General features: G+C 37.8%; 1 protein-coding gene across 1 annotated transcript in view; it reads left to right on the top strand.

Annotated features, from left to right (window-relative positions):
• The first annotated feature begins 535 nt into the window (after positions 1–535).
• ALATS (Alanyl-tRNA synthetase) overlaps positions 536–17,698 on the top strand; it is an 89,575-nt gene continuing 72,412 nt past the window's right edge. The window contains exon 1 of the mRNA XM_089817986.1: positions 536–1,058. Within this exon, the coding sequence (XP_089674112.1) occupies positions 899–1,058 (160 nt within the window). The 5' untranslated portion in view covers positions 536–898. The remainder of the gene's footprint in view (positions 1,059–17,698) is intronic.

The following is a 17,698-nucleotide window of genomic DNA, read 5'->3' on the forward strand; positions in this document are numbered from 1 at the left end:
AGATGCACTCAAGCTACACTAGTTTTTAAATGAGTGACCTCTTAAGAATTCATTCTTATAAGAGATGAAGTCATGTGAACCACTACTCATAAAATATAGATCAATGCATTTGACTCAATATCACACTTTAATTTACCCTAAAAAAAATCTCTTACTTTTCTATAGTTACCCTATTTAATAATAATAATAATAATAAATATTCAGCCTTCACCCGGAAGAAAACCCATGGACCCCGAAGGATTCTCGCTTACGCATTTGACACCGGAATATTTAAAGCATGGGCTGGGCCTAAACCCTAGGTCGCCGAAAGTTCGTAAACTCTTTAATTTATATTCCCTAAACATAAATGACATCTTTGCCTCTATTACGATTTTTAGAGTAAAAATTGTAATTAAACAGGATTAGTTTTTTCTTTTTTAAAAATTATTATTATTATTAATTTATGTTGTTTTTACACTTGCCTTTCCGTGATGAGCAGGCGTGAAAGATTTTTTTCCCGTCCAGTATCTAAGATTTTTGGTTCTAAACAGCGTTGTTTAGTGGCGAGCATCTAACAATTAGAGTTGGCCGAATCATATATCTTTATGCTAGGGCTTTGCAGCATTGAGATTTTTGTGGCGAGCATTTAAGAATTAGAATTGGCCGAATCATATTTCTATTGTGCTCGGGCTTTGTCAAACAATTTGCAGGGTTAGAGTTCAGGAAAACATCCAGTATTAGGCATGGTAAATAATTTACCGTGACAATATTTCGAAAAGAAATTTCCAGTGCCAGGGATTTGGAAAATAGTATAGTGTTTGAAAGCATAATTTGCAGGATCAGGATTCGGACTAATTATTTGCAGAGCTAACTTAATATATTAAATTGGGGCTTGGATTTGCAATAATCCTTTGCACCCATGCCGAGCTCGCAAGAAGAAACCGGCAATGACATCCAGTGGCCGGCAAGTCGGGTTCGAGAGGAATTTATACGGTTTTTTGAGTCTAAAGGTCATACATTTTGGGAATCCAGCCCCGTGGTTCCACTGGATGATCCCACTCTTCTTTTTGCCAATGCAGGTATTTTTCATATCTTGCTTCCAAATATTTCTTAGTTGGTTTTTCCCTTTCCGGATAACCTGCTTACAACAAGCACCGCCTGTCCTTCTGAAATATTAATAGAACGTTGGTTACACAACCCAGAAGAAAAGTAGAAAGACACCCGACCTTGAAAATCATATCTGGCAATATAAGATGGGAGATTGTTAAACATTAAATTCCATTGAGGTCCTAAATTCTCTATTTAATTTCTTTGTTTAAGTCTTTCTTTTCCTAATAATTAACCGGTAACATGCCTTCCACGTATATGCCGTCACTACAGGTCATTTATCTGCTTAGATTACCCTGCTAAGTTATTATTTAATTAATGGCAGAAACATACCTTTGGCTTTCATGTCTGGACTAATAGGTGCTAATTCTACTCATACCTTTGGTCTAAATGTCAGGACTAACTGGTATTTATCCATCCGCTTCACCCTGTCAAATTGTTTTTTTTTCAAACTATACTGTGGGTACGCCCTTTGAGTAGATACCATGACTGGTAATTATTTTTCTTTATTCTGTCACATTTGGCCTGTAATATTTTTTTTCAAAATTGGGCGGAGACGTGCCTTTTTGTCAGATATCGCAACTCTTGTGTTTTTTTTCTGTTAAAATGATCTGCAGAATTTAATGTTTCAAACTTTCAAACCATGGCTAAAATATTTTACCAGCTTAAGTTATTTTTACCTACAAATAAGGGTACATGGAAAAATGTTTCCTTTTATAAAACCTTCAGCAGAAGCGTAAGTTCTCTTTTAATGTCATGTCATGCATGAGTCATGATTGATGTTCATATTTATCGTGCTTAATCTTCACTAGAAATTTGCTTTCTAAACTACAGTGGAAGCATACTGTTGGCTTACATGTTATGACTGACTGGTATTTATTTTGAAAAACCGCTCGAGTAGTTTATTTTTATTAACTAGAATAAGAGCTTATCTTGATCTTACATGCCACGGCACAATATATGTTTTTTTGAGTTTACCCACATAATTTGTTTTTTTGTTTTTAAATTTTAATTAATGGCTCTAGCATTCATTTAGGCCTAGAAGTGACATATGCCCGGGAATATTGTTATATGAATTCACATATGTAATCTGTTTTTCGAATCTCATGAGAAGCTTACCTACAACTAAGATGCAGTGCCTAAATGCCATGATCAATATGTATTTATTCTGTTAAGCCACCTTGACAAATTGTGTCTGAAATTATGATGGAAGCATACTTTTAGCTTACATACAACATAGTTACATGCTTGTTTTTTTAAATATTCCTGTGAATTTGTTATTGAACTATGACGGACTCATCCCTTTGACTTATATGCCATAGCCAATGATATGAACCACATGCATAATAATTACAATAAATCAATGTAGAAGATAGATCTCAAACAATAGAAGATATGTTTGTGGGCCAAGATGCCATATCACTCAATATTTGCAAAAATAGAATAAACCTTTGAGGTAGGGCACACCTTATGAAAGCCTACTCATTGCCTAATATAAATAGTCACATAAGTTGTTTTTATGACCTGATACAACTTACTAAAGGGATGTGTGCAACATGTCAGCATCTCCATTTACCTAAATACGTTATAATATCATATCTCAAGTGTGTTTTATGCCATCTATGTTAGGATTAACCACATACATAAATAACAATTACATGCAAATATAACCAATATCAAAAAATAATAAATTGCACAGAAGAGAACATAAGACGCTAAGATTTAACGTGGTTCACCCAATCCTTGGGCTACGTGCACTAAACAACAGTCCAATATTATTATTATCTAGTGATTACAACTTAATTACAATCCTTAATCCCTTACAACTCAATATAAAGAAGCTACAATATCACCATACATTATGAAATCCCTAACCTTAAGCCATTTTATACAACATTTTTGCCGCTTTAGGGTTAAAATTAGTTACAATATGTCAGTCCAAAAATGCCATCCCCAAATCCCTACTCGGGGCCCCACCAAGGAATTATGGAGTACGTACAATTTTCTCCGATTAGTCACCACAAATTAACAATCTCCCACTTGCGGATTGATCAAGCTCCACACTAGACAACAATCTCCCACTTGGATATTGATCCTGTAGTAACGCAGCTACTACAGGAGGCTCCCATTGGATCAAACCATCTTGGACTCTGCTGTTCTTTTATTCTTTTCAGTCTAGAAGACCAACCAAAGCTGAAGAGGAGTTCAACTTCTTCTTTGTCACCACCTTTGTAAACATATATGTTGGATTGTTATCTATATGTTTCTTATCTAGCTTTAATTGTCCATCATCCAAAACTGACTGAATGAAATGGCACCACAACTATATGTGTTTTGTTTTTGAATGCAAAGCAAAATTCTTTGCAAGATGAATAACACTTTGGCTATCTGTAAACAAATAACTATCCCTCTGTGGGTGTCCCGGTTCTTCTAAGAAGAATTGAAGCCATATCATCTTTTTGGCTGCTTTTATAGCAGCAACATACTGTGCCTTTGTAGTGGATAAAATATTCACCTTCTGTAATTGAGAAACCCAATTCATTGCTGCCCCACCAATAATAAATATATAACTTGTAGTACTTTGCCTGGTATTAGTATCCCTTGCCAAATGTGAGTTGACATATCTCTGTAAATCAGTAGTAGAGCCCCCAAAATGTAAACACTTATTGGATGTTACTCTCAAATATTTGAGAATCCATTTAATTGCGTTCCAATGCTCAAGCCGTGGATGACTCATATACCTGCTAACAACTCCTATTGTGTGTGCAATATCTGGCTTAGTACATACAAAAGCATACATTAAGCTTCCTACAGCTGAAGCATAGGGTAACTTGGACATTTTATCCTCCTTTTCTTGTGTCTTTGGACACATCTCCTTAATCAACTTCAAATGACTGGGTAAAGGTGTGCTAACAACTTTAGCAACTTTAGCATTCTCCATAGAGAGATGTTGCACCACCTTCTTGATATAATCAGCCTGAGATAATGCCAATTTTTTGTTCTTCCTATCTCTGCAAATTTTCATACCAAGGATTTGTTTTGCTGCCCCCAAATTCTTGATAGCAAATGAATGTGCTAACTGATGTTTCAACCTCTTAATGTGATCGATGTTAGACTTAGTTACAAGCATATTATCAACATATAAACATAAAATAATGTAGTTGCCATCGTTTAACCTTTTAAAATAAACACAGTGATTGAATGATACCTACTATATCCATGCTCATGCATAAAACTGTCAAATTTCAAATACCATTGCCGAGGTGCTTGCTTCAAGTCATATAGACTTCTCTTCAATCTGCACACTAAGTTCTCCTTACCTTTGACCTCAAATCCTTGTGCTTGTGTCATATATATCTCTTTATCTAAATCATCATGAAGTAAGATTGTTTTAACATCAAAATGCTCCAAATGCAAATCATTAGTAGCCACAATACTTAAAACAATGCGAATAAAAGTCATTTTAACAATAGGAGAGAATATCTCATCAAAATCAATGCCCCTCGTTTGTGCAAATCCTTTTACAACTAACTTGGCTTTAAATATTTTTTTACCTCCATCCTCTTTTTTCAACCTGTAAACCCATTTATTTTTTACTTGCAGGCAACTTACATAAATTCCAAGTCTTATTTTTCAACAAGGAGTCCATTTCTTCTTTCATTACAGACTCCCACAGAATCTTAGTATCTACCTACACAGCTTCATTATAACATTTAGGTTCACCAGCATCAGTTAATAAAATAGAGTACAAAGGGGGAGAAAATCTTTCTGGAGGTATGTTTAGCCTTGTTGACTGTCTAACATTCACTGGTGTGTATGGTATTTGTTGTTGCGGTTGTTGTAGATCACGAGGAACTATGGGAACATTATCTTTTGGAGTATGATCTAGCACTACATAATCATTTTGTTTCTTCTCATGTTGCTGCAACAGATCTTTGGACGACACTTTCTCATTAAATATGACATCCCTCCTTCTTACAATTTTAGTATTTTCAAAATCCCAAAGCCTATAACCAAATTCATCAATTCCATATCCAACAAGTACACATTTCTTTGACTTAGCTTCCAATTTGGTTCTATTTTTAAAATCTATATGTGCAAATGCTTCACAACCGAAGGTTTTGAAAAAACAATAACTCACCTTTTTACCAGTCCATGCTTCCTTTGGAATACCACAGCCCGAGGGAGTAGAGAGACATCTATTAATCAAATATACATCAGTATTGACAGCCTCCGCCCACATGTTTAAGGGTAACTCAACATGTAACCTCATGCTCCTTGCTTACTTTATTATTTTTCTGTTCATGTGTTCGGCCACTCCATTTTCCTATGGAGTCCTTGGAACTGTTTTATGTCTGCGAATACCATTAGTGGAGCAATAATCTTCAAGTTCATGATTGCAATACTCACCACTATTATCAGACCTAAGACATTTTAATCTCTTATCAGTCTCATTTTCAACCAATCATTTCAATTTTTTAAAAGTTTGAAATACATCAGATTTCTGTTTAAGAAAATAAACCCATACTTTTCTAGTTGCATCATCAATAAATGTAACATATTAATGAGAGCCACCAAGGGAAGTTACCTGAGTTGGTCCCCATACATATGTATGCACAAGCTCTAATTTCTTTTTTTTCTTTTCCTTACCACTCTTCACAAAACTCACTTTCTTTTGTTTTCCATACACACGACTTTCACAGAAATTCATATTGACACATTTCGGACTTGGTAAAATTTTCTTTGAATGAAGTAATTTCATACCTTCCTCACTCATGTGCTCAAGTCTATTGTGCTATAACACTATATTAGAATCTACAACAACTGTTTATTCTCCTTGCTCAACTGCAACAACTGTTCTTGAACATTTATTTTCTTTGAAACAATTAAAGTAAAAAGAACAGTATGATTTATACAAAGATATAAGGTGCCTACTTTCACACCTTTTGCTACTACAAGGGAACCTTTTGAAACCTTCCAATTTTTATCATTAAAAGTAATTATACAACTCTCCTCATCGAGTTGCCTTGCTAAAAATTAAATTCCTACTCAGCCTTGGAACATGTCTTACCTCATGTAGTAGCCAATAATTCCCATTTTGCAACTTAAACTTAACTTTTCACTTTCCAACATTCTGACAAGGCTCATTATCCCTTCAATAAACAAGCCCAAAATCCCCTTGGACATAATCGATAAAATAACCTCTATAGGGTGTAGCATGAAATGAAGCCCTAGAATTTAAAATCCAATAATCATCAACACTTTCTAAAGAAAGAAACAAAATATCCCCTTCAAATTTGTTGCTTATCACATTTGCTTCCTTGTTTCCATCTGGTTTATCTCCTTCATTGTTCATTCGAGTCCAACAATCTTTCTTCTTATGCTCTGGTTTTTCACAGTACCAACAATCTCTTGGTCCTCTAGATTGAGACTTCTCCCTCTTTGATTTTCCTCTTAATTTCCCATGATTTCCATAATTACTTCCTCTCATTTGTTCTGCCTCTGCTTTGTGCATTCAAAGCACTTCCTGATGTAGATCCGCTTGAGGTTTTCCTACGACTTTTCACTCAGAATAACACCAATCACATCATCAAATTTTAGGGTATTAGATTCATAAACAATATTACTCATAGCCATTACCAAGTCATTCCAGCTTTCAGACAAATAACACAAAATCAAGAGAGCCCTAATTTCTTCATTAAAGTTGACATTCACAAAAGATAACTGACTAGTAACAATATTGAATTCATTTAAATGATCTGCATCAAATCCACCTTCTGCCATCTTCATATTTACTAAACACTTCATGAGAAGTACCTTATTTGAAGTAGAGGGCTTTTCATACAACTTTTCTAGGGTTTGCATCAACTCTTCCATCGTCTTCGCTTTTGTAATATTAAATGTCCTTGATAGTGCCAGGCATAATCGAATGCTTCCAAGGGCCTTTCTATCCAAAATTTCCCAATCCTCATTTGTCATAGTTCCCTGCTTCTTGGTTTTTCCTTCCAATGGCTTACATAAATCCTTCTGATAAAGTTAGTCGTCCATTTGCATTTTCTATAACTAAAAGTTCTGCCTATTAAACTTCTCAACCTTCAACTTACCCTCATCTGCCATCGCTCCCACTCAACTGTGAGGCCTTCTTGCAGAGGATAGCTAAAAAAAACGAAGACAGTCTGGCTCTGATACCACTTGTTAGGATTAACCATAGAAAGAAATAACAATTACATGCAAATATAACCAATATTAGAAAATAATAAATCGCACAGAAGAGAACACAAGACACCAAGATTTAACATGGTTCCCCCAATCCCTAGGCTACGTCCACCGAACAACGAGTCCAATATTATTATTTTCTAGTGATTACAACTTGATTACAATCCGGAATCCCTTACAACTCAATTTTGCTGCAAGAAGCTACAATATCACCATACATTATGAAATCCCTAACCCAAAGCTATTTTATACAAGCATTTTTTGCTACTTTAGGGTTAAAATTAGTTGCAAGATGTTAGCTCAAAAATGCCGCTGCTCGACCTGGCCTCAAACCTCACTGAGGAATTATGGAGTATGTACAGTATTTCCGTGATCAGTCACCACAAACTAACAGTTCCCCTCTGACATTTTTTTCCTTGAAACACAAGAAGAAGCCACATTGTGGTGTGACTCACACATCATTGCAAAGGTGACAACATGTCTAATCATCCAATCATCCATTGTCGGTGTTCACAATGTTTTTAGATTGATGTTACCTTGATCCCATTTTGTTACACATTCTATTCTATTCTGTTTCACGGTAAGAAGTTCCTTTTTACCATGAATAGCCATACTTCTATGCTGCTACTAATTATTGCACTTGTTCCTGTGATTCACATAGATTTATAGTGATTGCCTTGTTGATTCCTTGTATTATCATACTTTCATCTTGCCTCTATTAACAATGTGTATGCTTATATATGGCACTTTTTGCTATCTCCAAAATCTTCCTTGATTATTAACCATTTTTTGCCATTTATTTTATTGGCTCATGAAGAGAATTACATGTTTCTTTTCTTTCTACATATTACTTCTCTTGTTTGACCTCCAATTCATTGGTGCAATCTTCAATAGATTCCTAAACTTGCTTTTTCTCCACTTTCCTTTAGACTTTATTATGTATAATATCTATATGGTATTAGAATCATTTTATTTTAAATTTGTATCCGATATTTGAACTTGAGCATCTCATACAAAACCTTGTTGAATTTCAACCTAAGTTATAGGTTTGGGAGTAGGTACGCAAACATGGTACATGGGTATGCGATTTTTTTAAAGGGTTTGGGCACATATGGTTAAATGTATGTACATACATATGTACTATACATACAAAGATAATATATATGTACAAACTTGTAAAACTAAAACATTTTATAGCTTGATACCTGTTCATTGATCAATGAGAAATACTAAAGACAAATATTAAATGCCAATTGATAGTTTAAAACCATTAGAATAAGCCATATCAAGTACCCATAATATCCAACAAGTACCCATAAATGCACCTATATTAGATGCGCACTCGAATCCTGCTTGGGGCTTGTGCATTCAAGCTTGGTAACTTAGATATTTTTAACTTAAGCATGCACCAATTGACAAAGGAATAGGATCATTTGTAATTTTTAGATTGGTTAGTTGAATGTTATTTAGAGTCCTCTCCCAAATGAAATAATCAATGATGCAATATAGCTTGGAAAATTTGAGAAGGCCAATAATTAGGAGGCTGCAGTCAATGTGAAGAGCTGAATTAGAGTGTCATTGACATTGGCTAGAAGAATTGTATTCAATGGTTAACAACTTACAAAATCTAAAACAATTAAAAGCTAATACATGGAGAAGAGGAAATCGAGAGGAGGGTCTTGACTTTGATTTCTTAGATTCCGTCGTCTTTATGTCAAGCTTGAAGAAAGAGGGATAGGAGATGGGAGAGGCTCTATTCTTTGAAATCTCCAAAGAGCTATGAAAGTTTGAAACTTGAAGGCTCACGTCAGAGAACAATACAAAAACTTTCCATAAATGGGGCCAAGTATTGGTAACATAAAGTTAATTGTGCATTTTTTTCTATAGAAATTGTGTTAAAATATTTAAATCTGCAATCTTCTCTACTTACTACAATAGCTTAAGGGTTCCTCCTCCTTTGGCTTTCAAACTTTGAGTAGTTGCCAAGGAAAATAGCATCATAACTTACAATTATCTAGTTACAAATCTAGCTTGTTGTAGCTTCTTGAAGAGTTTCGTCTTCAATTTGATTATAAAATCTTCATATGGAGGTTTTAGCACATAAAGTTCTAGTATTATTCAAGGTCAAGCTCCCCTTCCTCCCCCACCCACAAATAAAAAAAAATTGTTTGACCAATTTGAGAGTGATCGCATTGTGAATAGATCTTGTGATGGAGAGCTGTGTTTTAAACCCTACAATATACAACCACACAACAACAAGACAAAATAGGACTCCTTTGTTTTGCCTTTCTTGTGCTTGATTATTAGATGAAACTATCAAAAGTACATCTATTTTATGTTCGTTGCATTTTCCTTTTGAAGGGTTGAATGAAGAAATTGAAATGGATATAATTACAACGAATCATAGTCTTGTTAAGCAATATTATCAACATTGTTTGATAGGTTGAACTGTTGGCTATAGCTTCTTGTTAGACAACAATATAAATGGACCTTTCATTTTTGGGAAGCATTGTTTAAACTATATAAAAGTGGAAAGAATGTGTTATGCTTTTATTGTTGGACTTAAAAAATTGACAAGAAGAAAAGAAGATCAAGTTTCTAGAAGCAAAGAATTTATTTGAAGGATGTGTTTGAATAATTTCAAAGGAGTTGTCAGATGTCTTACCACCTATTAGGATTATTAGTGGATTTGATTCTTGAGGCAAGTTTACCAAACAAGGTAGCATATACATGATAACACCAACAGGGAACAAAGAAGTGAGAAGTAGGTTCAAGAGTTGTTGGATAAAAGTTTTATTAAGGGAAGTCTGAGCAAATTTGCAGTATTGGCATCTAAAGGGTATCGTGAACGATACATATGCACTAATTCACGATCCAACAACAACATAAGGATGAAGTGTCAATATTCATTACCTCGAATGCACGACTTTATGGATTTTTTTAAAAGGAGTCAATTATATCACCAAAGAGGATTTTAAGAGGGAATAGATTAGATTCAAAGCAATCTAGCAAAAAGCAATCTTTTTTGAAAGGAGTCAATTATATCACCAAAGAGGATTTTAAGAGGGAATAGATTAGATTCAAAGCAATTATAGATTTTAAGAGGATTTAAAAGGGATCACATTCATGTTAAGCCTCTAGCATTTTCTTGAGGTTGCTGAATAAGCTAGTGAAGCCCTTTCTTAATCAGCTTGCCATTGTTTACTTGGATGACACATGATAGAGGTGGACCATTTGAAGCATTTTTAGTTCAATCTTGCAAAGGTTTAAAGAAGAAAACTTGTTGATCAATTTGATGAAATGCAATATTATGAAGAGTGAGCTTGTGTATATGGGATTTAACATTTCTTAGGATGCTTAGTATTTGGGATTTGTTATTTCCTAGGATGTTTTGAGAATGGATCCATAAAAGTTGAGAGCCATTGTAGATTGTCATGTCCCTCTCTTAGCAACATAATTATAACAGGGGATTTGCCTATCATTGACTCTCGTAGGCAAATAATTATGGGAAGAGGGTCGATTTTGTCTTCCAATTAAGTAAGTGGGGCCTACTCATTCCAATATTAAATAAAGGTTGTATTCTAACTTTATAAAGTTAATTATTTAATTTTATAAAGTTAATAACTGTAGTGCAAGATGATTCCGGATAATCTCCAGAAACTTCTCAGCAAAGGAGATAAATAGAGGACATAGGGCTCCCATTGGAAGCAAGCAGTTTAATGATTCGATTTCTATTTTCAGTTGGAGCAATTTGTAGTCCCCGGCCTGCAAATTCTTAGAGGTCTCTGAGAACGGAAACTCTCTTAGATCTGCAATTTTGAGGATGTGGAATATCATCCGAATTATTGCAATCTGAAAGTGATACTGCAGTCACTTTGACAGGGCAAAATTTGTGGCCTAAGGCCAAGTGGGAGATTCAAGAAGAATAGATCACCATACTTCAAGTCATTGCAAGGTTGGAGCAAATTCGTAGAAGAAGCCAGAATATCAATCGCACCAGACAAGAGTCTGATATCCGTCTCCAATCAGAGGGGGATAAATTACAGTTCATAAGACGGAGTTCTCAATAGGATTCTCGGCGTCACATGATTATCCATTTCGCAGGTCCAAGGATAAACTCGAAGGGTGAAGATTAGCGGGTGCTCCTTCTGAAAGGTCATGGGCGGATTCGAAATGAACAGGCCGCGATTTTAAAAATTGGGCCAGTATTAAACTCAGACCAGCCACCACGATCCTAGACAGAGTCAATACCGCCGGGCAGGAGAGGGCATTCCTTGCGGATCTTGGCATCGTTAGTGGCAAGCTACACATCATCGAATGTCTGCGGCAGATCCAGACATTTCTACTGCCGGCTCCACACAAGTTCGGTGCTCATATCCGACCAGTGGACAACGCCAAGTCTGAGCACACCAATATTGTTCTTGGTGGATATCGTTTTTTCCAATTACAAGATGGTGGTTTGATAAGGCGCCAGGCATTTTGGGTCGCCAAACAGGTTCCCCATTGATTATTATATGTTTTGTTGACAATGCTACAATGTTGATAAATAATGAGATATTGTAGACTTCTTATTATATGCATTGCTGTGATTATTTAACTAAGTTTTCCTAGTGCAACAGAGCTAGACAATAATCCCAAATAACACAGTTATTTGAAGTAATTAATTTCCCTAGTATAATAGTAGTAGTGATTAGCTAGGGTCATTTCAGTGGTATCAGAGCAGTAGTCCTGCCATCCTGATTGGGTAAAAGTACTTTAATTTCTGGAGTTGTACTCGAGAACCATATTCAAGAACAGGGATATGGGTGAAAGACAGAGTCCGCCAAGATTTCCCAGAGTCAACGAGGATGAAACCAGAGAATTTTACAGAACCATGACTACCGGACAACAAGAAATAACTCAGACACTACAGGCTTTGACTACCATAATGGAAAGAGTTATTCAGCCCCGGATTCAGGATCAAGGAAGAGGCACATCTGATCACGATGATAGGAGTGTGGCCGGATCACAAGGTGCTCCTAGGCGCAGATCATGGACAGCAAATAGGCCTACTCGTCCCACCTTCCTAAGGGAAGAGGCTCAGGAGATGGGAGAAGACGATGCACCAGAAGATTTCCAGGATGATCTTAGGGCTGCTACAGCAGAATGGCAGGCATTACCCCCGCATGTGCGTGAATTATTAAACTTCGATCGATATCTAAACCAAAGAAGGGAACATATGAGGAACAGCCGCCAAAATAGGAGACCTAGAGGAGGTTATGATAGCGAGTTACAGCGAGCTGTCAGTAAACTTACTTTACCCTTTTTCGATGGAAGTGGTCAGATGACGGCACAAGCTTGGATTCATAAGTTGGATACCTTTCTAGCGTTAAGGCCTATGTCTGAAATAGATGCCATCCGATACGCTACCTTGCATCTGGAAGGCGCAGCTCATGACTGGTGGTCACATGGAATGGTTACTTTGCAACACAACCAGGTAACAACGTATCAAGACTTTGTAGATAGATTAGTTGAACGTTTTGATAAGAAGGATCCAGAAATTTATTTTCGCGACCTTGCACAATTAAGACAGACTGGCAATGTCGAGGTTTATATTAGTGAATTTCAGAGGTTGTCAGTCATGGTACCAGATGTATCGGAAAGGAGGTTAGTTATCTTATTTACAGAAGGATTGTCTGAACCCCTCAAGGGATGGATTAAGGCATTTGACCCACCAACACTGCAGGAAGCCATGAGGAAAGCACGAAGTATGGAACTTACAGCCCCTTCTAGCCGGTTCACTCCCAGGAGTACTACCTCTTTCAAAGACAACAAGAAGTTTGATAAAAATAAAGGGAAGAGCATTGAAACCAAAGAGAAATCTACCACACCCCTAGATACAGAAGCATTAAATGACTTGCGAAGGAAGAAATTATGCTTCTATTGCAAAGGTCCATATGACAGGAATCATGATTGTCCCTTGCGACCAAAAGGAAAAGCCAATAGAGTTATGTGGGCATATTACGAAGGATCAGACTCCGACGGTACGGCAAAAGAGGATGAACACACTGGTTCAGAATCTGAGGAAGAGACGGGAAAGTTAGAACAGAAAGAAGAACCTGAATTGCATCTACAGCAAGGGCGTTTGTCTAGTATTCAACAGGAAGGATCTTTCAGGTTACGTGGTGTCCTAGCAGGGCAGAAGGTGATTACATTGGTTGATACCGGAGCCACACATAACTTCATTGATGCAAGATTGGTCGAACGTCGTGGTATTAAGACGGAAGAATTTGAAGGTCTTCGTGTACAGGTTGCTGACGGATACACTCTTAAGTGTAACAAGATAGTCAGAGACATGCCTTTACGCCTGAATAATTATGAGTTCAAAGCGGATTACCACGTGGTCAATATGGGTGATTTGGATATCGTTTTGGGAATGACATGGTTACGTTTATTGGGTGAGGTTACTTTCCGACTCAGGGACATGGAGATTAAGTTCGAAGTAGATGGGAGGCAGCATGTATTGAGAGCTATTCGGAATAGTGATATCCGAACGATCTCTCTTAGACGATTGGAAAGATTGGTGAGACATGAGGATCTCGAATGGGCAGCCATGTGTACTCTCATGCCTACACAGGAGGAACAACCAAAGACAGAATATCATCCCGACATACAGATATTGAGGAAAAAGTATAGTAAGGTATTCAGCGATATTCCACCTGGTACGCCACTTGATAGAGGGATCGAGCACATCATCGAACTAGAAGAAGGCGCTAAACCAGTTATGATCACTCCATACAGGCATCCCAAAAGGCTTAAAGATGAGAGAAAAAACCATCAAGGAGCTTCTCGCAATGGGACACATTAGACCTAGTAAGTCTCCTTTTGCTTCCTCAGTAGTTTTGGTTAAGAAGAAAGATGGTTCGTTACGGATGTGTATAGATTACAGGATGCTGAATAAGAAAACCATTAAGAATAGATATCCTATTCCACGGATTGATGAGCTAATAGATGAACTGCATGGGGCATGCTACTTTAGTAAGATTGATTTGAGATCAGGTTACCACCAGATTAGAGTCAGAGAACAGGACATTGAGAAGACTGCATTCAGGTGTCACTGTGGGCATTTTGAGTTTGTAGTAATGCCATTCGGATTGACCAATGCACCAGCTACTTTCCAGTCCACCATGAATAAGGTCTTCCATCATCAGCTGAGAAAATTTGTGTTGGTATTTTTTGATGATATCTTGGTATACAGTCGAACATGGCAGGAGCACATGGCGCATCTAGAAACAGTATTGAAGACCTTGCAAGAAGAATCCTTGTATGCCAAAGAGTCCAAATGCGATTTGGGAATGATTGAGTTGTTATACTTAGGTCATATTATCAGCCGAGAAGGAGTGCGGATGGATCCTGACAAGATTCGTGCTATTGTGGAATGGCCTACTCCTGAGAACCTAACTTAGTTAAGAGGATTCCTTGGGTTATGTGGCTTCTACCGCAGATTTGTTTGCGGGTATTCACGACACGCGGCCCCTATAATAGATTTGCTTAAAAGGGGAGCTTTCATTTGGACAGCAAAGGCACAGGCTTGTTTTGACAGATTCAAAGAGATTATGACTTCATGTCCGGTACTAGCATTGCCTGATTTCTCGAAACCATATGAACTCCAGTGTGATGCCTCAGGAGATGGTATTGGGGCTGTTTTAATGCAGGATAAACACCCAATTGCATATGAAAGCAGGAAACTCCGTGGGCCAGAGAGATCATTCAGCATTTACGATAAGGAGATGTTAGCTATCATGCATGCACTAGCTAAGTTCAGGCAGTACTTAGTAGGTGGCAAATTCTGCATAAAAACTGACCACAACAGTTTAAGACATTTCCTCGGGCAAAGGGATCTCAATGATAGGCAGCAGAAATGGGTCAGTAAGTTACAGGCATATGACTTCGATATATCTTATGTTAAGGGCACACAGAATGTGGTAGCAGATGCCTTGTCACGCAGACCACATCTTAGTTCAATGATTGAGATCTCTGAGGATTGGAAGCATCTGATTATTGCAGAATATGCCAAAGATTTATGGGCATCTAGGATAGTTGATGGGACACTCGTTGATACCAGGTATACACTTGTGGATGAATTGATTATTTACAAGAGCAGGGTATTTTTAGTCCCAGGATCGAAGGTGAAGCAGTTCATTTTGCGAGCTCTTCATGATTCACCTATAGCTGGTCACCCCGGATACTTTAAAACATATAGACAAGTGCGAGAACGGTTTACATGGAAAGGACTTAAGAAGGATGTTTTGCAGTATGTTCGTGAGTGTTCCTTTTGCCAACAGAATAAACAGGAGCACACTTTTCCAGCAGGGCTTCTACAGCCCCTTCCCATTCCGTGTCAGAAATGGGAATGCATATCCATGGACTTCATTACCGAGATGCCCAAGGCTCAAGGACGTGATTGTATTTATGTGGTGGTGGATAGGCTAACAAAATATGCTCATTTCTTTCCCATCACCACTACTTATACTGCAGTACAAGTAGCTGAAGTATTCTTCAGGGAGGTTTTTAGGTTACACGGGATACCCCGCAGTATTGTCAGTGACAGGGATAGTAGATTCTTGAGTCATTTCTGGCAAGAGGTGTTTCGATTATGCGGCACTGAGCTCACACCCAGGACTAGTTATCACCCGCAAACTGATGGACAGACGGAAATAGTAAACAAATGGGTGGAAGGCTACTTGAGGAATTATGTAGCTGATCAGCAGAAGGCTTGGGTAAGATGGATTTATTTGTGTGAGTATTGCTATAACACCACTTTCCACATGTCTATCCAAATGACACCTTTTCGAGCATTATACAGCTATGATACACCCAGTTTCATTGACTTATTGATGAGTGATGTTCGGGTTCCACGTGCTGGGGATTTACTGCAAGAAAGTAAAGATATCATTAGCTCTCTACGTGATAACATCGCTCGAGCACAGAATCAGTATAAGCAATACGCAGATCAAAAGAGGACGGAGAGAAGCTTTGAGGTGGGCGACATGGTTTACTTAATGCTTCAACCATTTCGACAATCTACTTTCAAAAAGAGTGGGTCAGAGAAGCTTAAACCTAGGTATTATGGACCTTTCAGGATCAGTAGGCGAATAGGGGAATTGGCTTATGAACTTGAGCTTCCAGCAGACAGCAAAGTATATAATGTGTTTCATGTATCACGTCTCAAAAAGGCATTGGGACAGAATGTGATACCTTCTGCAGTATTGCCGCCTTTGGATGATGAAGGGAAATTGATCATGGTACCGGAATTCATTTTAGGAAGCAGAGAAAAACAGCTCCGCCGAAGAGTAATCAGAGAATATTTGGTTAAATGGAAGGATCTACCAGTCGAAGATGCTACTTGGGAGAATGAGACCATTTTGCAGCATCCAGCTCTGAGATTGCTTGAGGGCAAGCAATATCAGGAAGGGCGGACTGTCATGTCCCTCTCTTAGCAACATAATTATAACAGGGGATTTGCCTATCATTGACTCTCGTAGGCAAATAATTATGGGAAGAGGGTCGATTTTGTCTTCCAATTAAGTAAGCGGGGCCTACTCATTCCAATATTAAATAAAGGTTGTATTCTAACTTTATAAAGTTAATTATTTAATTTTATAAAGTTAATAACTGTAGTGCAAGATGATTCCGGATAATCTCCAGAAACTTCTCAGCAAAGGAGATAAATAGAGGACATAGGGCTCCCATTGGAAGCAAGCAGTTTAATGATTCGATTTCTATTTTCAGTTGGAGCAATTTGTAGTCCCCGGCCTGCAAATTCTTAGAGGTCTCTGAGAACGGAAACTCTCTTAGATCTGCAATTTTGAGGATGTGGAATATCATCCGAATTATTGCAATCTGAAAGTGATACTGCAGTCACTTTGACAGGGCAAAATTTGTGGCCTAAGGCCAAGTGGGAGATTCAAGAAGAATAGATCACCATACTTCAAGTCATTGCAAGGTTGGAGCAAATTCGTAGAAGAAGCCAGAATATCAATCGCACCAGACAAGAGTCTGATATCCGTCTCCAATCAGAGGGGGATAAATTACAGTTCGTAAGACGGAGTTCTCAATAGGATTCTCGGCGTCACATGATTATCCATTTCGCAGGTCCAAGGATAAACTCGAAGGGTGAAGATTAGCGGGTGCTCCTTCCGAAAGGTCATGGGCGGATTCGAAATGAACAGGCCGCGATTTTAAAAATTGGGCCAGTATTAAACTCAGACCAGCCACCACGATCCTAGACGGAGTCAATACCGCCGGGCAGGAGAGGGCATTCCTTGCGGATCTTGGCATCGTTAGTGGCAAGCTACACATCATCGAATGTCTGCGGCAGATCCAGACATTTCTACTGCCGGCTCCACACAAGTTC

Source organism: Cupressus sempervirens, chromosome 3, assembly GCF_028749045.1.
Source record: "Cupressus sempervirens isolate cs-2001-9-10 chromosome 3, ASM2874904v1, whole genome shotgun sequence".
Lineage (NCBI taxonomy): Eukaryota > Viridiplantae > Streptophyta > Pinopsida > Cupressales > Cupressaceae > Cupressus > Cupressus sempervirens.